General features: G+C 34.1%; 1 protein-coding gene across 4 annotated transcripts in view; it reads left to right on the top strand.

Moving 5' to 3' along the window:
- The window catches only part of SENP6 (SUMO specific peptidase 6), a 115,672-nt gene extending 95,969 nt beyond the window's left edge, over nucleotides 1–19,703 (top strand). For all 4 annotated transcript variants that reach the window (XM_019651539.1, XM_019651540.1, XM_019651538.1 and 1 more), the window contains 8 exons: nucleotides 5,228–5,350; nucleotides 6,367–6,459; nucleotides 9,899–10,329; nucleotides 13,888–13,991; nucleotides 15,952–16,040; nucleotides 17,281–17,349; nucleotides 17,446–17,596; nucleotides 19,165–19,703. In XM_019651539.1, the coding sequence (XP_019507084.1) occupies nucleotides 5,228–5,350; nucleotides 6,367–6,459; nucleotides 9,899–10,329; nucleotides 13,888–13,991; nucleotides 15,952–16,040; nucleotides 17,281–17,349; nucleotides 17,446–17,596; nucleotides 19,165–19,371 (1,267 nt within the window). In that variant the 3' untranslated portion in view covers nucleotides 19,372–19,703. The remainder of the gene's footprint in view (nucleotides 1–5,227; nucleotides 5,351–6,366; nucleotides 6,460–9,898; nucleotides 10,330–13,887; nucleotides 13,992–15,951; nucleotides 16,041–17,280; nucleotides 17,350–17,445; nucleotides 17,597–19,164) is intronic.
- The last annotated feature ends 7,225 nt before the right edge of the window (nucleotides 19,704–26,928 follow it).

Below are 26,928 nucleotides of genomic sequence, written 5' to 3'. Positions count from 1 at the left end.
GCGCAATGACGGTGCCAACTTGGGCCAGTGAAGCAACATCCTCCACAACTAGATTGAAGAACAAAAATGACAGCAACTTGTCTGTTCCGCTTCCCCCAATTCCCCAGCACTGTTCCCATCCCCCTAATTCCCCAATAAAAATCTTTAAAAAAAAAAAAAGATGAAAATAACAAAGGTGAAAATGAGATCTTAACCTGTCTTTATAGTTAATGGCTGAGCTAAGTAAGGAAACCTAAAAAAAAAAAAGAAAAGTGCAAGCTCTGAGCAACAGGGTTGCTGGTTTGATTCCCAGCCCTAGCTGAGCTGCCAGTGAGCTGCCAACAGGTGGCAGGATGGCTCAGCTAAAAAAAAACAAAATGAGGTATCACCTCACACCCATTAGTGTGGCTACTATTAGAAAAAAACAAACAAACCCATAACAGAAAAGTAGCGTGTTGGCAAGAATGTGGATAAATGGCACCATTGTGTACTGCTGGTGGGAGTGTAAAATGATATAGCCAATACAGAAGACAGAATGGTAGTTCCTCAAAAAAATAAAAATAGAACTACCATGTGATACAGCAATCCCATTTCTAGGTATATATCCAAAAGAATTGAAAGTAGAGTCTCAAAGAGATACTTGCACACCTACGTTTGTAGTAGCACTATTCATAATAGTCAAGAGGTGGAAGCAACCCAAATTATTGATGTCTATACCACATTTTGTGGTATAGACATACAATGGAATATTATTCTCCCTTAAAAAAAGAAGGAATCTTGTCACATGCTACAACATGGATGAATCTGGAAGACATTATGCAAAGTGAAATAAGCCAGTCACAAAAAGACAAATAGTATATGGTTCCACTTAGGTTAACTGAAGTCATCAGCTTCATAGAAAAAAAAAAGTGAATGGTGTTTACCAGGAGCTAAGGGGCAGGGGAAAAGGGAATTGTTATGTAATGGGTAAGAGTTTCAGTTTTGCAAGATAAAATTCTGGATATCTGTTTCACAACAGTGTGAGTATACTTAACACTACTGAACTGTATACTTAAAAATGGTTAAGATTACAAAGTTTGTTATGTATTTTCCCCACAATTTTTGATAAAAAGATGTTATCTGTTAATACTAACATATACTAACTTAACAAACCAAGCTATTGAAAAGTCTTAAGTGAATATATAGAACAACACTGCTGTTGTTGGATGAAGTGAATGTCAATCAGGTCAAGTAGTTTGATGATGAATTCGGGTCATCTTTGTCCTTAACTGATTTTCCACATACTTATTCTATCAGTTATTGAGAAGGTTGTTCAGCGCTTCAGCTATAATTGTAGATTTTTCTATTTCTCCTTTTAGGTCAATCAGTTTTAGCCTTATGTATTTTGAAGCTCTGTTGTTAGGCACATACATGTTTATGCCTTCTTGAAGAATTGACCACTTTATCATCATGTAATGTTCCTCTGTATCCTTGATAATCTTCCTTGTTCTTAAGCCTACTTTGTTCAAAATGAATATAGCTATTCCAGCTTTCTTTTGGTTATGTTTGCATGGTATATATTTCTTTACTTTACTTTTAACCTATTTAAGTCTCTGTATTCAAAATTTTTATTTTGTTTTGTTTTTGAAAGCATATAGCTGGATCTAAAAATATGTTGAACTATATTTTGTTTAGATTTTAGTTTATTCCATTTCATACTTAAATCTATAATTTTTACATTATAGTAGACAGTTCATAGTCACTTAATTATACGCTTGAAATTCTTTATATTGGGTTGTCAGAAAATTCATGACGTATTTTTTCTGTTTTTCGTTGCAAAAATACGTCATGACTTTTCTGACAACCCAATATTATCAGGAGGCCCCTTGACATTTTATAGTTTAAAACAAATTTCATACAAGTAAACTTAATTATCTACAAGTTCTTCCTTTTTTGATACAAAATCAATATTCCAAATAAAAAAAAGAACCTAACAAAATCCATGAATTTTTTTTTTTAACTTTATTGGGGAACAGTGTGTTTTTCCCAGGACCTATCAGCTCCAACTCAAGTTGTTGTCCTTCAATTTTAGTTGTGGAGGGCGCAGCTCAGCTCCAAGTCCAGTCACCGCTTTCAATCTAGTTTTGGGGGGCAAAGCCCACCATCCCATGTGGGAGTTGAATCAGCAACCTTGTTAAGAGCATGCGCTCTAAGCAACTGATCCATCTGACCGCCCACCGGCAGCTCAGTGGCAGCTCAGCTCAAGGTGCTGTGTTCAATCTTAGTTGACAGAGGTGCAGCCCACCATCCCACACGGGAGTTGAACTGGCAACCTTGTTGTTAAGAGCAGGTGCTCTAACCAACTGAGCCATCCAGCCGCCCACCGGCAGCTCAGCTCAAGTTGTTGTCTTCAGTCTAGTTGCAGAGGGTGCAGCTCACTGGCCCATGTAGGAATTGAACCGGCAATGCTGTTGCTCAGAGCTCGTGCTCTAACTAGCTGAGCCACCCGGCCACCCAAAATCCATGATTTTTTAAAAGTCTGTGTTTACGTTTGTTCCATGACATTCTTAGAAGTGAATTTAAAAAGGAAACATTTTAAAAAATGCACTATTAAAATAAGTTAATTGGCTGCTACCAGAGCTGCTCTTTCTTTTCCATTTCTAACTCTACAAGTTAGAGACAGACTTTTAAACAAAGTTTGCCATTATTACACGAAGTATAAGGGCAATACATCTAGATAATGTTAATAAAATACAGAGAAGAAAAGAATTACTTTAATAAAAATTAGTTTCAAAGTGAGAGTTGCAAATTAACCTTAAAAATCATCTTTTAACTTCATCCTACAATTAAAGAAGTCATGATTTAATTGTTATATTATCCACTTTATGAAATATAAGTGAACAGCTTCACCATGACATTGAATATGTAAATGATTTATGCACTGAAAGAAAAAAATGTACCCAAATGGAAGAAATTCCCACAAGATTTTTGTATTAATTTCAATTTTCCCTTTAATTCTAAAATAAGAGATGTGGCTGTTCTAAATAAAATTAATAGTTCTAACATATATACATTAAAAAGAACTATAGTCACACAAATACTTATGGATGTATATTAGAAAGACAAAACTAGTTACTGTAAAAGGCATGGATTTGTTTACATATGAAGTTGAGAGTTTTCTTAAATAACAGATAACTTTTTTTAAGTTGAATTATCCCTTTGTTTATTCGATTCGGTTTTACAAAGTAGCCATTTTAGTTTGGGCTGATAAAAACTGCATGGTTCACCCATTATGGTATAGCCCCTAAACACAAATCTGGTTCACTACATGCTCTGTTTTGAGTATATTGTAGAATTCAGTGATTGATTTAAACTGTGTCATGAGCTGATTCACTGTTTTACAGTGCTTTTGTGTGGGCACACTGAGTTGCCCTAAAGCAAGAAATTCTGTAGTTAGGTCCTTTTTATCAGAACTTGAGATATAGAATTATCAAATATTATGATAAAAGAGACAGGTCTCAAGGTGTACCCTCTTAGGGCATAGCTGCTGTTTCTGTCTTAAGATTTCACAAGGCTTTCAGACTATCCTCATTTTAATAAATATGATCGTGAGCTTGAATTTACAAAGCTTCTTTGAGGGAGTTTGGAGCATAAACAATTAAATTTAAAATATCATAATATCTCTTTGTGATATAAAGGAACCATTGCTATTTGTTTTGGTGAAGATCTAAAGAAAAAAACTAAGGCAAGGAAAAATTAGATACAATATAAGATCACTTTAAAGAGTCATTGTTACAACCTCCCCACTGTATGGGTTCTTTCTGTTTCTTTTCTGTTTTTATAAAAAGTAATATAAGTAATATATGACTGGGTCTTCATGGTTTATTTACTGAGCTGTGTAAAATAAACAGCACATGAAGATAATAGCTTTATTAAGGTATACTGCGGGCCAGCCGAGTGGCTCAGTTGGTTAAGAGCTTGCTCAAGAGTTTGAGCTCTGGGCTGGCTGAGTGGTGCATTGGTTAAGAGCTGACTTGGGATGCCGGAGGGCCCCGGTTCGGATCCCACATATGAGGGCCAGTGACACTGCCCTCTACAGCTAAGATGCTGAACAACAGCTCAACCTGGAGCTGGGCTGCCATGAGTCGTTGGCGATGGCGTAGACTGCAGTCCCTGCTGCAGTGGGTTGCCATGGGCTACCGTGTGTAGCCAGCAGCCAGCATGAGTGGCCAGCAGCCGCTGTGAGCGGCCATGAGTGGCCATCCAGAAGCTGGCGACTGATCTGCCTCTCCCGGGAAGAGCGCAATGATGGTGCCAACTTGGGCCAGTGAAGCAACGTCCTCCACAACTAGACTGAAGAACAAAAGGACAGCAACTTGTCTGTTCCCTTTCCCCCAATTCCCCAGCTCTGTTCCCCTCCCCCAATTCCCCAATAAAAATCTAAAAAAAAAAAAAAAAAAAAAAGAGTTTGCGCTCTGAGCAACAGCGGTTCGAGTCCCGGCCTGAGCTGAGCTGCCAACAGGTGGCAGGATGGCTCAGCTAAAAGAAAAACACACAAAAAAAAGATGTAGTGCACATACTATACAATTAACACATTTAAAATGGTTTTAGTGTATTCAAACAGTTTTACAACTATCACCACAGTCAATATTAGAACATTTTCATCCCCCAAAAGAACCCCAGTACTCATTAGCATTGACTCCCCATTTCCCTCTAACCCCACTCTCAGCTGTAGGCTACCTACCACCCATCTCTTCTCTGTCTCTATGGATTTGCATATTCTGAACATTTCATATACATGGAATCGTACAACATACGCTTTGTGGCTAGCTTCTTTCACTTAGCATGTTTTCAACATGCTGTGTTATAGCGTGTATCAATACTTCATTTCTTCTTGTTGCTGAATAGTATTCTATTCTATGCATATATCACATTTTATTTTTCCATTCATTAGTTGATGAGCATTTTTAGCATTTCCACTTTGTGGCTATTTTAAGTAATGTTTCTATGAACGTTTTTGAATATGCCCTTGTTTTAAAATATTAGATTTTTCAAATCAGAATTTTACTCTCAAGTATCACTTTTCATTACTTGAGAATAATCTGATAGTTATTGTCTAGAATATGAAGTAAATTTTACTAATAACTTTTTTCAGTTATAAGGAATAGAGATTGATGGTGGCTAAATAGGTATTTAATCACTGCTCGACTGCTTTTTTGGTTTGAGGTAAACTGTTAAATTCATTATATTGGAATTTTTTATAAAATAGATATTTGGTGCTTGAAAAACTGAAGAAAGAAGATGCTGATCGAATTCATATATTCAGTTCTTTTTTCTATAAACGCCTTAATCAGAGAGAGAGGAGAAGTCTTCATGAAACAACTAATCTATCGTAAGTCGAGCTCATTGAAAATATTTAAGAGATGTACTAAGTCACTTAAATTTAACTTAGTGAAAAATCACTTATTTGTATTGAGGCAACATCATTTAATTCTATTATCAATTAGCAAAATCAGTATAATATTAGATTGGATCCAGTATAAATATGGATCAATATCCATAATATTCTAAAGCCTCAAGAATACCTGGAATTCGTAAAGGTTTTAGGTGTAATATCTGGATCAGTATTTCTCCAATATGCCTGATAGTTTAAAATAAATATTTAGATACTTGTTAAATACAGATTGCCCTGTTTTACCCTAGATATTCCATCCATACTAAGAGAGGAACCTGTGAACCTGTGTTTTAATAAGTTCTTTGGGTGATTCTTCTCAGACAAGTTAAGGAAATACTATTCTACTTGAAAACCTTTGTTTATAATTCCTTTCCATATAGTGATCGCATCCAGTTCTAATACTTGCTGGTAATCGGTCAAAAGATACAGAGTTGGTACATTTTTGTCACAAGTGCTGTTAGATGTCTTGAATTGATGGCTGCTGTGCATAATATAAATAATATTTTCTACTATTTCACTGATTCCTAGTGTTGCATCATAGAGTTGATGAGAGTGTTTGGTTTTGGCCAATGATCATATTGTGTCCTACTTCATTTACTATAGGATAATGCTCACTTTTCCTGCGCTCCTCTCTCAGTTATCCTAGGTCATGGTCTGATCTCAGTATGGTTGTTTGTGCCACTTCTGCAGTAATAAAAATAGTAGCACTGGTCTACCCTAGTATGTAGTAGCAGGAATTAAATATGTCTTTCGTTGAGATTCAGGGATGGGCAGTTTCACTCCTTGCTAACTCCATCTCAGATGTTCTATTTTCTTTCCCCAATTTGCTGACTCATCTTTTGCAACTGTTTGACCTGTTAACATCTTAATCTTTATAATTTATAAATTGTTGCATATAAGCTAATGCACTAGGAACATTTCAGAAGCTTGATAGTATATCTTTTATCTTACAGGATACAGCAAAAGCGGCATGGGAGAGTAAAAACATGGACCCGGCATGTAGATATTTTTGAGAAGGATTTTATTTTTGTACCCCTTAATGAAGCGTGAGTAAAAATTTCCTGTATGTAAACATGATGGCAATTTTTAGAAAACGTGTTTATCATGTGAAGGAGTCATCCATTTTTAAACTTCTTGAAATTTGTTATGTATATCTATACTTATATTGCTTATTTTATGAAAATTCATGCAGTTTTCCAGTGAATCATGTAAGATTGAATTTTACAACCACTAGATGAGAGCTTTCTAATTTTGTTTTATTTGTTAATTTGGAATAATGTTATTTTTTTAAAATAGTGCTTGTGGTCTAGCAAACATTCTATAGAAAAGGATACTTTATACAGAAAGATGATTAGGTCCCATAGACGAATTTGAATCTTTAGTTTAAAACAGAACTTTGGCTCTTAACCAAAAAGAAGAAAAGATGGCTAGATTTATGCCATTTTCTCAAATTGAGAACCATGCCAACTACTTGCAGCTATTTTCTAAGTAAAGGGGTGAGTTAAACCTATTGTCTTATTTTCCCCCAATTGCTAGAGAGGCATTGATGTGTGGGATAATATTATTATACAGTTTAGACTTGAGGGTATTTGTATTTCATTTTTTGTTTTCCTATGCCCTCCAGCTAAAGATCCCGAGGAATACACCGTAGTTGGATAACTTGGGTTTGTTATTTGCATCAAAGGAAAACAACACATACCATGGGCAACCATGGAGCCGCTCTGAAAGTGTTTGAAAGAGCCTATAACAGATTTTGGGCTTTGGTTTAGTTTGGGAGGAGATATCAGGAAGCAGTGGTTTGCTTGGGTAAAGAAGTAGCATTCACTCTTCATCAAAAAGGGGGGATGTTTGATATTTTTTGGGTTGAATTGTGACCTTATGTTTGTCTCTTAGACAGATTATGAAATGACCTTGCTTTGTCTCATTTTATCATGGTTGCAGAGCAGCCTTGTCTAAGGCTGGTATTCTGTGAGATTGTTTATGTCTAATAAGCCTAGCTTTGCCAGGCTAGCTTCTGAATGTGATCTTTTTTTCCATCACTATGAAAATAAATTTACTGTATAGTATAATTATACTGTATTTTTTAAAACCCTACTTTGATTTTAAGATCTGTGCTCTCTAATCAGCCTAGCCAGGAGAGGTAGGTGGGCTAGGTCAAAACATTGGTTATGGTTATAAAGCGCACCCCCGCACACGTCAAACGTAGTCTAAAACTAATCTCCAGTTTCTTCATTCTTCTTAAAATAAGGTTTCTTGACACACATTTGTTACATAAAGTAACACGTGAGTTGCCTTCTACATGTAAGGGAGGATATACATAGAAAGTAATTTGTCAGAAATGAATTATAAAAATTTAAATATAATTTGAGGTACATACAATTTAGCAATAGGGGCACATCCCTCTTAGTTACCATATCTGATGTGGTGGAAACTATTATCATGCTTCTAGTCATCTTGTTGAAAAGTAGAGAATGAACAAAGATGAGAGTCAGAAAAGGATTCTGCAAGAGTACTATGCCATTTGTGATGGAAGAAGAGCCTCCAAATCATGAGGGCTCATTATATATATATATATGTATATATATATACACATACATGTATATTTAAGACGTAAAGCCACAAATATTTAGACACACTGATAATATTAGATAGACTGCCATATATTTGTCATTTATTTATTTTCAACTTTCCTGGTGGTGTTAATTTCTTAAAAGTTAAAAGCTATTCAAAATTGTCACAGTAATTGACATGGGGCAGAAATTTGATATTTGGATACAATCCACCAAAAGATAAATAAAATGACCTTTTTTTAGCCTTTTCTCCCATTGGTAATTTAAGCTTAATGTAGCTGTTATTAAGAGATCAGGGGGCCGGCCGAGTGGCTCAGTTGCTTAAGAGCTCTCAAGAGTGCGAACTCTGAGCAACAGGGTCACCGGTTAGATTCTCTGCCCAAGCTGAGCTGCCCACAGGTAGCAGGGTGGCTCAGCTTAAAAAAAAAGAGAGATCAGAAAAGCAAAACCCTGGTTCTGCTTAGTGATTGAAAGTGACTTTGTGTGTTTCTGATGCAGCATTCTTTTCTGCTGGTGAAGAAAGAATTTTTCCTAGTTTTTAGGTGAGGCAACAGAAAATTTATAGCTTATCCATGTTGTTAAACTAAGAAATGTTAAAAACTGTGATAGACTTAGGTTACAGCTGTAGGTTGAAAATCACTGTATTATACTGGATTTAATAAATTTTAAAACACATTTTTTCACATTTTAACATTTCCAAAGTTGAGATATGATTTAGTCAGCTGTGTCTTAGAAGTAATGAAGTTGGTATGCTGCTCTTTCTATTGCCCCCTCCTGACCTAATTCCACAGGATCCTGAGGATTAACAATTAAGAGCAGGAGTGAAGCATCCCTAAATCTGTCCTTTACAATATCAAGGATGAAGCCAGCCTCTGTGACCTTTCACCTTAATGCTGTCCAGTGAAGAGATAGTGCTGTTTCTTAGTATTACCTAGGGGTAATTGAACATTTTGCAGGAATGAGAATGTAGAATAACGTTTATCCATGTATGTATGTTCATTTTCCAGTGGGTATTCAGCAAATACCCATTGAACATATCACTATATGACAGACATATGACAAGTACTGTGCTCACCTAAAGAAGTTTTCTGACATCTATGGCCTATTCATTTTATCTCAGCACATAACACTATGCCTAGCAAATATGTAAGCCCTTAATAAAATTCTTCACTAGATTAATGACTATTTGCTAATATTAGCTGTATATCTTCTGACTCATGGCTTGTGTCGTACTGTTGAATTCAGCTATATCATGAGCACCCACTCGACAGCTGGAACTCTACTAATACTTGAAGTTCTGTAATAATGATTAGATATATGTATGTTATTTCATCCTAGTGTATTTACATGTCAATATAGCATGAGACAAAGGGTTACTTAGCATTTTCAATGTTAAGCAGTTCCTACCTTATTAATAACAATACAGACATGGTAAAAGTTTTTAAAAAGCTATATATGTACAATATTTAGAAAAGATTTAACATTATACAGTTTAATTAGATTTTTTAAGGCATTTTAATCTTAAGGCTAGACAGGTTTCTATCCTTTGACATAAATAGGGCAAAGGGAAGGTCAATGGGAATGATGAATTGCAGTGATATAATTTACATTTCGTTAAATTACCAAACAATGAATTTTTCATTCCACAAGCAAGAAAAGGTTTAAAGGATTGTTTGCATAATTGAATACAGGCTACAAATGCTATCAAAATACATTATTTTTGAATAGACATTGTATTCTGTTAATGAATCAATGAGCATACAAACAAGTGGATTAATTTGAGAATTGAAAAAATTGGGCATTCTTAATAAATTTCTTCACAAAAGCTGTAGGAAAACATTTCAGTTGATATTTATTGCCAAATATAATAAACTTTTCTAATAATATATTTAGTAGTTTCATTTGTTTTTTACAGTGCACACTGGTTTTTGGCTGTTGTTTGTTTCCCTGGTTTGGAAAAACCAAAGTATGAACCTAATCCTCATTACCATGAAAATACAGCCATGCAAAAATGTTCAACTGTAGAGGACAGTTGTATTTCTTCTCCTTCAGCCAGTGAAACGGACAGTTGTTCACAAAACTCTTCCGCCAAGCCTGTAATTAAGAAGATGCTAAACAAAAAGCATTGCGTAGCTGTAATTGATTCAAGTGCTGAACAGGAAGAAAGTGACCCTCGTTATCGGAGAAACATATGCAGTGTGAAATGTAGTCTGAAAAAAGTAAATCATACTGCAAGTGAAAATGAAGAATCAAATAAAGGAGACTCTGCATGCCAGAAAGTTGTTGATAGGACTAAAAGTGAGAATGGCCTACAGAATGAATATTTAAGTTCTATGCACCATACAGGTATGTTTCTAAATGTTTTGAAAGAATCAAGGAATTAAGAGTAAATTGGATTTTTTTATAAACAGGATTAAGATTTCAGGGCACACTTTTTTTTAAAGTCAGATTTATTGAGGTATAATTTACTTAAAATAAGTCACTCATTTTATAACTATAGCTCAGTGAGCTTTGATAAATGTATCCAGTCATGTAATCACTACAGCAATCAAGATTTAGAATCTTTCCATCACTCCAAAAAATTCTTTTATGCAATCAGTCTCCTCTCACCCCCACAGAGAGAGCAGTTTTAAAATTATAGTACAAGGTCTACATTTTCCATTGAAAGGAATTTGGATTTATTTTTATTTCATAGGAAGTTTACTGTATTCCGTCTGCATAAGCAGCAGTTGCACAGTCTTAAATCTTTAAGGTGAATTAGTTCAGTCTGTTCAATTTACAGATGGGCAAATTGAGATCAAGTGGCCAGAGGCAGAAATTAAAGCTTTCTGATCCAAAATAGTTGTTGACATTCAAATTAAATGTTAGTTACTTATTCCTCACTCGCCTTTCATTGTTTTCAGTGGGAAGAAAGGCACTACTGGTCCAACCATTCTTTATTTCTCTTCATTTCTAGTAAATTGTTTTTTCCTTGAATCAGTTCCATATTTCTAGTACTTGTTATAGAAATCTAAGGTTTCTGTTCAAATACTTAAATTTCACATGAAATCAATTGTATAATATCCTCTCCAACCCAAAAGTAAAGTAGTCTACTCCATAAAACCCATAACATGCTATAGTATGTACTTTGCAAATTTAATAAACTGTGAATAGATCCTAACATTTTCTTTGGAGGAAAAAACTCCATAGAAGGAACTGGAGAAAATATGTGACTTCAAAAAGATCTTATCAGAAATTGTGAATGCTGAACATACTCTTCATACTTCTACCAGCTTGTATTATTTTAGAAAGTCAGAGAGCTATTGCTGAGCTCTTACAAAATATTTTTTATTTGGATGACATACTAATCTGCATACAGCTGACATTAGCCCTAGTGTGTTTGTTTATTTTTGTTTCCTTTGGGAGATATGCCGCAGAAAGGGAATGATATGTGAATTGTATCTCCATTGAACTATTTTTTTAAGTTCCCTTTTGATCAGTAATCTCATACACTTTAATGGGAATTCAAATTAAAAATGAATTGAAGTGCATGATTTAAAACAAAGCAATGGGACAAAGCCTAAGGCTTCATATACACAAACCCCAGAAATTCCTAGTGACCTTCTACTACAAATTAATGTTTTGGTCCAGTAGTAGCCAGTTAAGGTGGAGTAAATATTCTCACAAATGCTAGTGGAAACCAAAGTGAAGAATAATCTGTTTTATGTAGTTTGTCTTTTTAATATCTGTTTATTCTTTTTTTTTATTATAGTTTGTACATTTGGTTTTTTTTGTTTTGTTTTTAGTGTATAACTATCGACTATATCTTCCTTAAGAGAGATTAATTTACCTTTATTGTGTGTGATACAAATATTTTCTATTCCTTTTTAATGCTTGTCTTAATCCAATAAGGATAGTGCCCCTCAGTTCGAAAAATGGTGCTGTGCAGTGGGTCTGTGCATTTTTCAGGAATGAGGTCCAATAGCTTTTATCAAATGTTTCCAAGGTACCATTTACCAAAAAGTTCATTAAATAAATGCGTTCTGTAAAAGTGATTTTACTGCCTCAGAAAGAATGGTTAAGCAGTCTATCCTATATAAAATGATGACGTACTAAAAATTAGGATATAAAGATCTTGTAAAAATTTTTGTGATATGATTAATATCTCAGTAATTGTCTTTTGGGCTGGGAGTATACTTAACAGGATTCAGTGAAGCGTTTTAGATACTTTTAATATAATTTTAACCATCGAACACATAGAGTCATAAGTTGTCTACTGATGTCAAATAACATGCTGTAGTAAATAGGTGGAATTATATCTTATCACAAGAATTAGGTTTTTAAGGTCAACTGCAGAAAAATAATGTGTGTGGTATCACTACTTTCATTTGGTGTTTTTTTCAGTTGGTCACCATATGAAATAGTTGTGTTGTATGGAACATGAAAAATGAGTATGTTTAAACTCTAGCATCACACTCAGCATCTTCAGATGATCTCACTGTATGAGAAGCTCTCAGGAACTAGGGCTGATTGAGAGAACAGCTGATGCAGTTACCACCTCTCAATTTATACCAGGATATTTGTTTACTGAATGAAATAATTGAAGGAATTGACTACACTATTTAAATTATTTTTCTCCATTTTTTGAATTACACATATAGTTTAATTTGTATAAGGTTCATGTTTATATAACAGTTTGTAGATAGAAGTAATTTGTTGCTGCTGAATTGCCTGAGAATTTGAACAAATTTTATTAAATATAGTTGTTTTAGCTTCAAACATAAAAATACAGATTTTTTTTAAAGATAAATTAAAAAGGTTATTCTCTTCATAACTAAAGGATGTACCCATAGTGCTTTATTAGTTATTTTAAATAGTATGTTTCCGACACATTTTGATTTCTATGTATGTCTTTTTAGGAATATCTTTTATTTTTCTGTTTTCCCATCCCATCTTGCTTATATTACTATTCTTGATTCCCTTTTAATTACTATGCCAAGATACATTTTATCCCATCTAAAGTACCTTAAAGTTATGCATTATAAAACTCGGGAATGGTATGCTGTATAATAGACAACAACATTAGTATATTTGGTATTAAAGTGCCAACTTAGTTTTCATTATTTTCATGTAACTCTTACCTTTCTTTGAAACATTTTGTGTCATTAGCTTCTTTCAGCAAATTAATTGATTTTTAAGAATTTAGATTCTTGAAATGGACCTTTAAAATAAGTATTCATTTAAATTTTTCTTACGAGTCATTTATTTTCATATTACCAGCACCTACAACAGACTTGTGTTGTTTTATTTTATTAAAAAGTCTGTGAATATATTGAAACGTGAAGGAAAAATATAGAGTTGGGGAATTTGTCCATAACTACCAACATGATGATTATTTTCATTTTTGTATTTTTATTGTCCAAAAGCAAGCCTATTTTATGCATTTTTAATTGTTTATTTACTCTGTATTGTACAATTTTCTATGTTTTTCACAATTTTAATTTTTAAAATGTACAGTATTTCATTTTATGTTCTATAATTTGCTAACTGTCCTGTTACTGGATATTTAGGTTATTTTCTGACTATTGTAGCTTCCATTATTAAAGATATCTAGCATATCTAGCACAAAAATACTAATTTATATACATACATGCATATGCATATTTAAATATACATATATTTAATCATATAATTGATACCTAGTTTTTAAATTTTAATAAATAGAGTCTGAGTAGTAGAAACAACTCTGTAATTGACATGTCAATCCAGGATTTTATTAAAATAATTTATATTTGTGATTTTATATTCTAAAGTAAATTTTGTATCGATAATTACTGTATCACTAATAGATTACTAGCCTAACATCATATACTATAAGATATGTGCGTGTCCTTTTTTATTACATAATGTTTCTTATTGATACAGATGGCTTAAGCAAAATCAGACTAAACTATAGTGATGAATCAGCTGAAGCTAATAAAATGCTTGAAGATGAGCTCATCGACTTCTCAGAAGATCAGGACAACCAGGTGAAACCTGCTTGGCAAAAAGTTCTGATGTTTTTCTTCAGAGTCCTACATTCAGTTCCTTGAACCAGTAACTCATACCTCTGGATTTGGGTCTCACTCAAAACAGAAATTCAGTTTTCAGTCAGAAGCTGCTAGAATAAATGTATTAGCACTATTTTGTTTTAGTTTTGAGATTTCCGCCCCACCATGTAGACTAAACTAATGTTACTTACCTCAGAAAGTTTTCATGTAAAAGTAATTCTTTCACCCCAATCCAGCCACCACCCCTACCGTCCCTTTCTCTTCCTCTTTTAAAGCATTTATGGACCATACTTAACCTTTGGTCTAACTTGATATTCAAGAGGGAAGTGTTTAAATTTTTTATTATCTGGAACATAAGCATAGCAAAATTATATTACTTCTTCCACTTTCCCAGTGATTCTTTTTCTTTTCTCTAATGTATATGGCAGGACCAGATAATACTTAGTTAAAACTAATATGGATCAATTCTCATATTTACTTAAGAGTCTCACTTGCTCTAATAAACTTTACTAACATCAAGAATAAAGTATATTATTGAAAATATTTTATAACGTCAGTTAAAGAAGGCTTTCTATTGAGATAAAAGTTTATATGATCCTACAGCATACCATTTCTTTAATTCTCTAACCTTTCTTTAGTTATTAGGACAAACTTTGAATTTACTTAGGCGTGAAGATAACTTTGTACTGCACTGTTTTTTCCTTTTTGCTTAATCCTCTTGTGAACAAAAGCCATTTTTTGTGATGTCCCTTGGTCTGCAATGTGTGGCTATAAAATACAGTTTTTCTCCAACATATGCAGACACATAATACGGATTACATTTAAGGTTTATAGTGAGCACTCATGATTCTTTGGTCATAGCAGTTATGTGAACTAGCTATTCTAGCTGTGTATTATTATTATTCTTTCTGTTGATTATTTCATTCATAAGGTTGCCTGGAGCTTTCAGAAACCTTGTTTGTTTTACAGTACATTCAATATAATTTACAGAACAAAACAACGTCATTATACTGTCTTCTCGCAAGTGAAGTGGATATGTGGTTTTATTAAGGAAAATAGTGTTTCCAAAAACCCTTGAAATATTTTTGATTTGAAAAATATTTATGTAAAAGAATAATAAATATGTCATTCATGCCCTATTGTTTTAGCCAACAAAGTATACTTTCAAAAAATACCTAAAATCAGAGCAGTAGTTGTTGACTGGAGAAGAATCAGTCATAATGTATTCACTCTTTAAAAAATTATTCTAAATTGAGTAAATGATGTAACAGTTTTTCATAGACCTTGATTTGGTAGTTACTTTTCATTAAAATATCAGGCATTAGATAACTGGTATCGAGTGACATATCTTATTTTCTAGTAATGTCTGACCACCTAAATAGAGATTTTTTTAAAATTTTTTAAAAAATATTTTATTGGGGAATTGGGGGAGGGAGACAGTGTTGGGGAATCGGGGAAGGGGAACAGACAAGTTGCTGTTGTTTTGTTCTTCAGTCTAGTTGTGGAGGACGTTGCTTCACTGGCCCATGTTGGTATTAACATTGCGCTCTTCCCAGGTGAGGCAGTCGCTCGCCAGCCATTGGACGGCTGCTCACGGCGGCTCACGAAAGTGCACGCCCGCTGCCAGCCAGCCCCACTGCAGCCTCCACTGTTGCTGGCAACTCATGGCAGCCCAGCTCCAGGTCGAGCTGTTGTTCACTATCTTAGCTGTAGAGGGCACAGCGTCACTGGTCCTCATGTGGGATCCGAACTGGGGTCCTGCTGCTCAGAGCTGGCATCCCAAGCTAACTCCTAACTAACGTGCCACTCAGCCGGCCCAAGAAATTCTTTTTTATATATTTGTTACAAAGATTTTAATCCTCAGTAGTGCTATTTTGTTAAAGTTATTAGTTATTTAGATTGTATGTTTTCAATACTAACAGGAGGCTCTCTTTTATAGGATGATAGCAGTGATGACGGATTCCTTGCCGATGACAATTGCAATTCAGAAATAGGACAGTGGCATTTAAAGCCTACTATCTGTAAACAGTACGCATTAATTAACTATATATCTTGCAAACTACATAACTTTTATTTATGTACCTTCATAATAAAACATTACCAGACAGTTTTTATTTAAACAAGTACTAAAGCAAAAGTCACAATGGTTGTCAGAGTCAGGGAGGAAAACTGGGTCACGCCCAATGTCCAAGGATCAAATTGGGGAGAAAGAATAATCATTTCAGTCTTCTGTTTGCCCATTTTCCATGTGTGTGCATATATACATACATTTCCATTGAGAACCACTATTCCTTTTGGATCTAAAGTGATTTGGAACAGAAAAGGACACAGAACTGTCATTCATATCAGTAACATGGGGATTAGAGTTTGCACTGGTTCCACAGCTACCATGTGAAGGCTAAGGAGTGACTCAAGGCAGTCTTGTGGGACTGGATGGAGCCCCAAATGAGATGAGTCGATTTTGGTTTTCAGAAGTAATATGTTCTAAGGTCTCTCCAGGGGCTCCAAATTACTTAGATGATGAAGTATTGCCTATTTCTAGACTTCATCTTTTTTTACTTTTTTTGCAGAAACTGTTTGCTAAAACTCCATTAACAGCTTTTGAAGAGCAAACTTCATTTTTAAAGGAAAATATAGAGACCTAGAGCAGTTGAGTGATCTGCTCCAAATCCCATAAAATTTTAGCCAGAAAGAACCTAGATCGTTAAACATTCCAGGACTTTTTGTACATTAGACTTCCTCACTTAACTGGGGTTTACAACAAAATTTGGAAGTTTTGAGTCTTATTTATAGTGAGTGTTCAAAGTGGAATCTTGCAAAAATCACTGGATTCTAAACTAATTCTTTTATGTGATGATTACCTGTTTTGTTATCTATAATAGGTTTTAGTTAAAAATGGGATTATTTTCTGATACTTTTGCATGGTCCCACTTTTGGTGATTTGGAATTTGGGGTGTTCAAATTTGAGAATTATTTTGACTTTCTACTAAATTTTGAAGTATTTTTATAAACCAACTATGGAACTTGAGTGAACTATATTCATAAGTAAGATATGGTTAAATTAATATTCTGTTTGGTATTTTATGTAACCATGGAGACTTAAAGTATTATAAGGGTATATATGTTTATAAAATTTATTCCCCCCACCAAGTTTTACTGAGGCATACAAAGGGAATATTGAAGGTTTTAAATTTTATTGTTACTGCACATCTCTTTATATCCTTTTCACATGATAAAGTACTAACATTTGGTCATTTCTACCCTGCAGACCTTGTATCCTATTGATGGACTCACTCAGAGGCCCCTCTCGGTCAAATGTTGTAAAAATTCTAAGAGAGTAAGTTCAAAACCATACCTTGTACTTTGTATTCTGGTGGAAATAAAGGACTTTGTATGTCTATATACGTATATTACTATATATTCATTATTGCAGGTATTTAGAGGTGGAATGGGAAGTTAAAAAAGGAAGCAAAAGAAGTTTTTCCAAAGATGTAATGAAAGGCTCTAATCCAAAAGTACCCCAGCAAAACAACTTCAGTGATTGTGGTGTATACGTATTGCAGTATGTAGAGAGCTTTTTTGAGGTGGGTTTCAATTTATTGGATCTGATATAGTAAATAGTAAAAAAGTATATTTGGCCTTAAGTTAGTATAAAAAACACAAGCAAATATTTTAAAGAGTTTGACAACTGTCATTTCAAAAATTATTCCAGGGAGCCAAAACTCCTAAATTGGAGAAATTTTAAGGCATAATAAAAGAATGTATATTTTATCAAATCCAAGGCTTGTTGACCGCATTCTTCATCACTGATCTCTCCCTCTCCACTGGTTCTTTCCACCTTAAGAAATCTCCCTTGATTTGGACTGCCTCTTTCATGCGCTTTTCTCTTCACAGATTTATTCCTGGAGAAGCATTTATATTCACTGTCTCCATATCCACAAATCTAGAAATCTCAGGTCTCTATAATCTGACTTCATCCTCACCCTTTTATTGAAATTGCTCCTGACCTCACAGCATCACCTGACGCTGTTTACCTTTCTTTCCTCTAACTGTCTCTCTGACTAGAGAGGTACAATACCACGCATACGTCTCTTGGATGTTTGTTGCAGTTCCCTGGACTCCTTCCTCTTGCTTGACTCATCATCCAGTTCTACTATGTCCTGTGAAGCCTTTCACTTCATGGCAGATATGCTTAGTTCTTTATCCCTGCTGCCATTTTTCAAAATTCAGTACATTATTAGCATCACTATTCTAAACTACTGCATCAGTCTAACCAGACCTCCTACCTTCTGTTTTTCACAGTATTTTTCCAAAACCCTGACTCTAATCATGTTACTTTCCTGCTTTAAATCTAATAGTAGCTTCCTATTGCCCTTGGGTTAAGACCAAAATTCATGTTGTTTGCAAAATGTGACTCCTGTCCAAGCTCTTAGCCTCGTTCCCTGCTATTCTCACTCTCGCATTCTATATACCAGCCACTTGAATGTCATTCAGTTTCTCATGTTGTGTCATGTTCTTTCTTGTCTCTAGGCTTGATATGTATTTCCTTACCTGGAATGTTCTTGCCTGTTTCTTCTATCATTTCTCATTTGGCTAACTCCTACTCATTCTTCAGGTCTTAGCTTAAACATCACTTCATTTTGGAATTGTGTTAAGCCCCCAGATATGTATTCTTATAGAACTCTCTGCTTCTCCTGTCATAATATTTGTCATATTCATTGTTTTAATTGTTGAGTTATCTGTCTACATAGACAAAACTTTTTATAAAGGGCCAGATAGTAAATAGTATTTTAGGCTTTGCAGCCATATGGTCTCTGTTCCTACTCAGTTCTGTTATTGTGACATGAGACACATGTAAATGAGTTAGTGTGGCTGCGTTCCATTAGGCTTTATTTACAGAAACAGGCAGTAGGCAGAATTTGGCCCACTGGCCAGTTTGCTGACCCCCCTGATCTAGACGATAAGATCTGTAGACAAAAACTGTCTTATGTCTCCAGCACCCAGCACGGTGCCTGGCATGTGATAATGAGTAAATACATACTAAATGAGGTACTGATTTTTTTAATTTTTAACTCTGGAGTGCTCTTGTGATTGAAATTAGCTATTATGTCTTACAGTTTTCTAATGTGCATTTAAAATTTTTTATTTTCAGAATCCAATTCTCAATTTTGAATTACCTATGAATTTGGCTAACTGGTTTCCTCCCCCAAGAATGAGAACAAAAAGAGAAGAAATCCGAAACATAATTCTTAAACTGCAGGAAGATCAGAGCAAAGAGAAAAAGAATCATAAGGACACTTCAACAGAAACATCTGTTGGGGAAGGAACAGAACATTGTGTCAACAGTGTCTCAGATTGACCATTTCTGATTCTTGTTATTGTTATCTTCAGAAACTGAGTGACTTTCACCTTTGGGTATAGACAGTCAAGAACTGAAGTGTTCACTACTCAGAGTGATTTTTGAAATGTTAAATGCTTGTAAAAATGTCATATAATTAATTTCCAATGGATATGTATTAAGTAAAAGTCTGTAAATATGTTAATGAGGCCAATTTTTCCAGCATTTATAATTATTTTTTTCACTTGTTAGGAAGCTTTTGTTATGTATTTTCTGTTAATAGTACTTAAAACTGCAACTTCTAAACACAAAATAAATAAAAAAATATTTATAGGAGGAAATGATTAATTTGATATTCTTTAGTGAACGTGTATTAAATTCCTCAGTGGGTGTGATATATTTCATGGGACTATTCAAGTACCTATGATAATTTTTTGACCTTTTGCCTTTTCCTAAAATAACTTGAAATATGAAAAATAAGATTAAGGCATTTTGAGTAAGAAAGATGTGCATGTATAGCAGGAAAAAAATAACTTTTTAATTCATACATTCCTTGTGATCAGAGAACCCCCAAATTGGAATAAATATTTATAATTTTACACAAATATTTAAGAAGAAGTAGTATTAAGAGCAATTCAAAGAAAAATAACCTTGAATTATACTACTAAATATCTATACCATACATTATTGTCAAGTACATTTCTGAAGACGTCTAAGACTCAGGTTAAAACTATTTTGGTAAGTGCAGCTCGAATTTCAAATATCCCCTGTTACCTTACTATATTATAGCTTAAAAAGTATGCTATAATCTGTGTGACATAGTTAATTGGTAGACATTTTTAATCTGTGCAAACAGGAATTTAAATAGGAATTTACTATTTTTTATAATGGCTTTTGCTATTTTTTCATTGCTCATGTTGTCCTTATTTTGATAAAATGTCAGACATTGTACTTGAGTTTTTTAGTGTAAATTATTTTTACATGTGAAAGTATTATCTTTAATCAATTGCATAATGCAGGGGAAAAAACTCTCCTATCTTGAATTTCCCTTTAAAAATACTAGAATGTGATGGTTTTAATGACAGATTTACAGCTCTTGTAGGACTCTTGCATCTATCTGCTGAAACTTATTTTCAGATGAAATGTTATACATTTCTTTTGAATTAACTTTGAGACTTGAAATATATATTTTAAAAGTCATTTTTTTGTTAAATTAATTTTAAAATGCACATATAACAAATAATTGAGAATAAAAGGAAGGCCATTTTTATCATTAGAATTATTTTTAATCTGGCATTTCTGGAATTGCAACCAATATTTTAGGTTATTTTCTTGAATTTAATAAATGGGTTTGTTTGGGGTGGTTGTCAATAACAACCCAAAAAAAGTCTATTGAGACACTCATTTAAGGAAACATTAAATGTAAGCTTAAGGAAAGCCACCATTAGCAGTATCAATTATAGATTTGTTACTTTAAACTATCTTAACATTTTTCTTATTTCTGATTACATTCTTTTTTTTTTGCATACCCTAGAGCTTTAGCTCAGATATGAAAAAATTAGTTTAATTTATTTATTGAATATGAACAAAAAATAGGAATTGTTTATTAAAAAGCCCAGTAGCAGTAAACAAATTGGTATATTTAATTTTAATGTACTGTATTTTGTCAGAATTTGAAGGTATTGACAAAACTATTCTAAAATGCCTGTTTTTGTTTTAATTTCTAATGGTTACATTTTGCACTCTTAGTTCTTGATAAAAGAAAAATATAACTTGTCCTTTGGGCCAACTGAAGTCAATCACGTTTTGACATGAAAAATATACATTGATGCCTGTCAACTTTCTAGAGGAAGAGTTTCAGATATTTGATATTTCTTCCACCCCATGTAAAATTCTAATTTTTAAAGTTATGCTAATTACTTTGTTTTATAAATATATACTGAAACTTTGGAGACTGCCAGGTTGAGCTCCAAAACTAGACTTGAGAATCTTTGGTGTATATGCACATTTACTTGATAATTGTGTACTCTGGTACTTCTACATGTAGTTTAAAGTGGATATCAACCTTTTAAAATGTGTTATTAGTACTTAAAAGTTGTGAAACAGAATTTTAAAGTTTAGAGTTTTGTTACTAGACACTGAAACCGCATGATGAGTATCTGGTGTCTTAACTAATTAGATAGATCTGTTGTATTTGTTTTCTTGTTGGATAGAATAACAGCTAATCATTTTTAGAAGAGTTTTAGATTACTTGCCATAAAATTTGTATGCGTCTTAGCTCTTGGTAGTTTAGGAGCAAAGGTGGCATTTAACTATAACTAGTTCTTTCCCTTTGGTGTTGCTAAGACAGCTGAAAACTTAATGGTATTATCACAAGTTCACATAAACCTGAATCAGTTAAGCATAGTAACCTGTGCTTAAACTATGTAGTCAATTAAATGTAGGAGGTTTTATTTGAAAGGATAAAATAATTATCTAAATTATATCTTGTTTTAAGTCACCAAAATAAATTCAGTATTTTTTATTTTAAAAACAAACTATGATCTCTGATGACTGGAAGATATAATATAAAGTGAATGAATAACAGTTTTTGGGGAAGGATACAAGATGGCGGAGTAGCTAAACGCTGTGCTTGCCTCCTCCAGTGACCACATTAAAATTACAACTAAATTATAAAACAGTCAACCCGGAGAAACATCTGAACCCTAGCTGAGCAGAAGTTTTTAAAGCTATAAAACCAAAGCCACATCAAGACTGAATAATACTGAATGTCAACCGTAAAAAAAAAAAAAAAAGGCATTTTAATTCCACAGATATCACAAGTTGCTCTTAAGTCTCGGACAATTCACTGAACAGGAATAAGAATATATTTTAATATATAATATATGATCAAGAGTTGGTGAAGTAAAGCTACTGGAATGTAATGATAGAATAACTTGGTTAGAAGAAACAGAACCCTTATGAGATCAGGTAGGGCAGTGCTTGCTGTATGTCTAGAAGAGATATAGATAACAAGGTTGCTCTATAGGTCACTTTGAGGACTAAAAGCGGGAGGAGGTTATTATGGGGGCATACAACCGACTGTCTACCCAAGTGAATATAAATGGAGTGCTTACCAATAAATAAGATAATTGAACTCACAGAGGCAAGACCAGACTGTATTGGGAAATGTAATCTGCTGAAGTACTCCGGCAGGACTTTCTGGTACATTGTTGTTTTTTTACTTCCAGGAAGAAAACTGCTCTGGAAACTTAAATGTAACCAGAGGAAGAAGTGGTTGATTAAGTAGAAGAAATGTGTACCTTGGGGGAAAAGTCCTATCTTCATTCTGACAAACCAGATCAAGGAATAATGGTTAGAGTCAACTAAAGTACCATTAAAGAAGTTAAAGTGCAGTGTACTCAGAGAAAAATACTATAGACCCGTGGCCTGAAACGGAAAAAAATTAAAAGCTTAGAAGTCTTTACTGTCTTTATTGCAAATAACAGTTAAAGTGTCCTTATTGCAGATGATTACAGTGAAGAGCATATTATTCAAAACAGATTTTTACCTAGAAATAGGCATCAAAATAGAGCTTTAAAAAGTAATACAATACCTCGTCTCAATCCCAGTGGTGCCGTGTATTTTCAAATAATTCCTCAAGTAATTCTGATATGCATCTCCTATGTCAAGCCACTGATTTGAAAGGATCAATGTATGTAACTGACAGCTTTAAAGTGGCTGGTCCCAAAGGTAATAAGACTTGTCTGCATTTTCTTCTTTTAAATGTTTTAAGATACCAATTTACCCTCTTTCCCCCAAATTCTCTTTAAGAACTTGATAGATGGGGTTAAGTTGCTGTTACTATGCCTTGAATTACAAAGAAAATTACAGTACTCAAAGGTTAGAGACTGACAGATAATATTGTTTTTAAAAAGGAAGAAAGTAGATTCTGTCAATGATAAAACACATCTACTCTTGACAAGATTCTAGAATGATTTATTAAATGGTTTGTGAACTCCTAAGGGTGACCAGGAGCTATGGGACCACTACAGTCAACATTGTTTTCTATTTTTAATAGAATTCCGGACTAGTCAATCTGTAGAAAGTGGCCACACTAGCAATTCTCAAAGTGTGTTTGATAACTCTAGTTTTGAGGGAGATAGTTCTTTGGTCAAGTAAGTTTGTAAAACATTTAAACCAAGTTAAACTGGTTTCTTGGCGCACTTATTGTGCTAATGTGCAGAATGACTTAAGAGGAAAAAAAGAACAGTGTGCTAGATACAGAATTTGGTCAAATCTCATTCCCAACTGGTTCTCTAAACTGCCTTATAAATATAATGCTACCCATCAGAAGACAGAGTTAACTAGTTGGGGTGTTTATGAACTGATTGATGCTTTTGAAACTTATCTGAGGTTGGTTATTTTTTTACATTTTATTTCACTAACGGTTGGGTAATTGATTTGAAAACTTGAAAATAAGCGACTAGTATCTTGGGAAAATGAAGTTTCATGAGAAGCATTTTTCTATAACCATTGTAATGAAAAAATAACAAGTCTATACAGGTGGATTGTATAGATGTGGATTCTTCTAAAAAAAAATCAGATTTGATGGTACCGATCTTTTGTAGGGTCACCAAATCCCCTAAAATCATAAACACGTAGAAATTGCGTAAAAATATGAAAGTGAATTGAAAGATTATCTGGAAGCTTTTTTTCTGTTATTATCTAAACTACTCAACCACTAGCTTACACCTCTTCTGACTTCCATGCCATCATCCTTTACGTTAGAATTAAACTGCAGCAAACTTTATACCTAGAAGCATTTTTTAAAGAAATCTGTAAAAACACACTCTTTATTAATCTAATTGCAGTATTTTTAATTCCTCAAGAAACTGAAAACAAGTTGTTTAAACCTATTATAAAACTTACATTTATCATAATTACCTATGTACATGTTGACAGCAGAGGATTTGATCCAAAACAAATTAAATGAAAAGAAATTAATCCTTAAAAACTGAATAAATGTACTAGGTGTTGGGGATTTAAAACAGCCAACTAGATAACCATCTCCCCTCCTGGAGCTTCCTTATAGTGTAATGGGAAAGACATCTATTAATCAGCCTCACAAATTAATACTTTCAAATAAGTGCCATGCAGGAGAAGCATAAAGTGTATTCAGGAAATATAGCCTAATCTGGGAGGGTTGGGGAAGTCTCTGAAAATGTGACATTTCAAGCATTGGTAAACATAAACTGAACAAGATCTGAGATGGCAAGAGAAGAATTGTGCTTGTAGGCTGTGCAAAGACCCTGAGTTAGGGAGATGTGTGACTTGTCCTAAATCATAATGGCCTCACTTAACTAAACATGTACTATATACCAGACACTGTTCTAAGTTTTTTAAAATGTATGAATGGGTTTATTCACAATGACCATATGAGATATGTACTGTTATTACTCCCAATTTACAGAAGGACAAACTTGAGGTCCAAAGAAATAATTTCTCTAGAAAGGCTGGGTTTTGAACATATCATCTTATGCTAGAAAGTAGGTTAACCTGGCTAGAAAAGAGAAAATAAATAAGATGTCCATATTTTTTTTAAAGATGCAGTGTGGCTAAATCTTGATTTATTATGGGAATTGGTAGTATGGGGGTTCATTGAACTGTTACCTTTTAGTATGTTTAAACATTTTCATAATTTTAAAAATTGAAGAAGGCCTGTGTACCAAGCTCAGAGTGAGGTGGAAAGGTAGACTGGGACCTAATCATGCAGGGCCTTGAAGCCATGTTTAAGATTTTGGTCATTATCCTAAAAAGTCCCTGAAACATTTCAAGCAGAAGAATAACATGATCAACTGTGAAATGTTGAAAAGATCACAGTGGTGGTAATGAAAGCATCAGAGGGGCAAGAATGAGTGCAATCCTGTACTACAGAAATTTAATTATGAATTACTTAACTATAGCTAGGGTAAAAGATACAATTATGCTTGTGATCATGGGATGCTAAAATAAAACAATTTGGATATTTCATTTGAAATGTTCCTTTTGGAAACATGCAACCAAAACAGGAAAGAGTGTTCCTTTGCTCTAGTCAATATTTTGCTTTTTAATTTTATGAACAAATTGTCAAAGATACTTAAATATAAATGAAACATACAGCTGAAAAATGGACAGAAAATGATTAACTGAAGATTTTATTGATAGAAAACTTATTTTAAAAACAATTAAAAAGCATATAAAACTACCAAAGGAAAAGCATTAAAATTTTTAAAAATATCAGTGTTACTTTTTTTTTTTTTTAAGATTTTTTATTGGGGATTTGGGGGATGGGAACAGTGCTGGGGAATTGGGGGAAGGGGAACAGACAAGTTGCTGTCCCTTTGCTCCCCAGTCTAGTCGTGGAGGACGCTGCCCCACTGGCCCAAGCTGGCACCATAATTGCGCTCTTCCCTGGCGAGGCCGATCAGTCACTGTCTTCTGGACGGCTGCTCATGGCAGCTGCTGGCCACTCATGCTGGCTGCTGGCTACACACGGCAGCCCATGGCAACCCACTGCAGCAGGGGCTGCAGACCACGCAGTCGCTGGCGACTCATGGCAGCCCAGCTCCAGGTTGAGCTGTTGCCCAGCATCCTAGCTGTAGAGGGCAGCATCACTGGTCCTCACATTTGGGATCCGAACCAGGGCCCTCCAGCGTCCCAAGCCAGCTCTTAACCAACGCGCCACTTGGCTGACCCCAGTGTTACATTTTTTAAATTTGGGAAAATGAAGTTTCATGAGAAACATTGTAATGAAAAAAATGCAAGTCTATACAGGTGGATTGTATACAGGTGGATTCTTCTAGAAAAAAAGATTTGATAATACTGATCTTTTGTAAGGTTTATACATTTGTTAATACAATGAAAAAGGATAAAAATAGCATAAATATCAATATTCCATTGTCTTCACAGGAAAAGTATTTTATCAATGTAAAATTAAAACAATTACAGTAGGTCATTTGTTGTCTGACATTTCCAAACATGCTTCTCAGGGAAACTGCTAGTCTCTCCAATCCCAGTCTCCTCTGTCACAGCTAATTGGATTTAGGATGGACCCCCTGATCTCAAGGAAAGTTAGTCTGTAGTGATATGACCTACCGGATAAAAAGAAAACAAAGCCAATCAAATCTGATCATTGGGAATTCATATTGAAAGAAAATAATTTGCAAATTGGAAGTAGCGAAGAGAAGACTGTTAAAATGACAGTTACCTTATTTCTAACTTCTTTTTTTTTTTTTTTTACATTTTAACCTCTGAGTTAAGTTTATATTCTTATCAAGTAAGGAACAAGTTTGCATCAGAATCATCTGAAAGGCTTGATGAAACATATTACTGGGCCCCATCCCCAATTTCTGATTCAAGATTGTCTTCAGTGGGGCCTGCAAATTTGAATTTCGAACAATTTCCCAGGCAAGACCACACTTTGAGAGCCACTGATGTATTTCTTCTTAGTAGCATTTTCAGGCAGGTGTGTGAAAACGTCTTGATGCAAGTAAGACAAAGCACCAATCCAAGCATCTCAGATTCAGTGAAATACTGTATGAAATTATTTGATAATAC

Source organism: Hipposideros armiger, unplaced genomic scaffold (genome assembly GCF_001890085.2).
Source record: "Hipposideros armiger isolate ML-2016 unplaced genomic scaffold, ASM189008v1 scaffold_162, whole genome shotgun sequence".
Taxonomy (NCBI): domain Eukaryota; kingdom Metazoa; phylum Chordata; class Mammalia; order Chiroptera; family Hipposideridae; genus Hipposideros; species Hipposideros armiger.
This window is presented reverse-complemented; position numbering and strand designations above follow the sequence as displayed.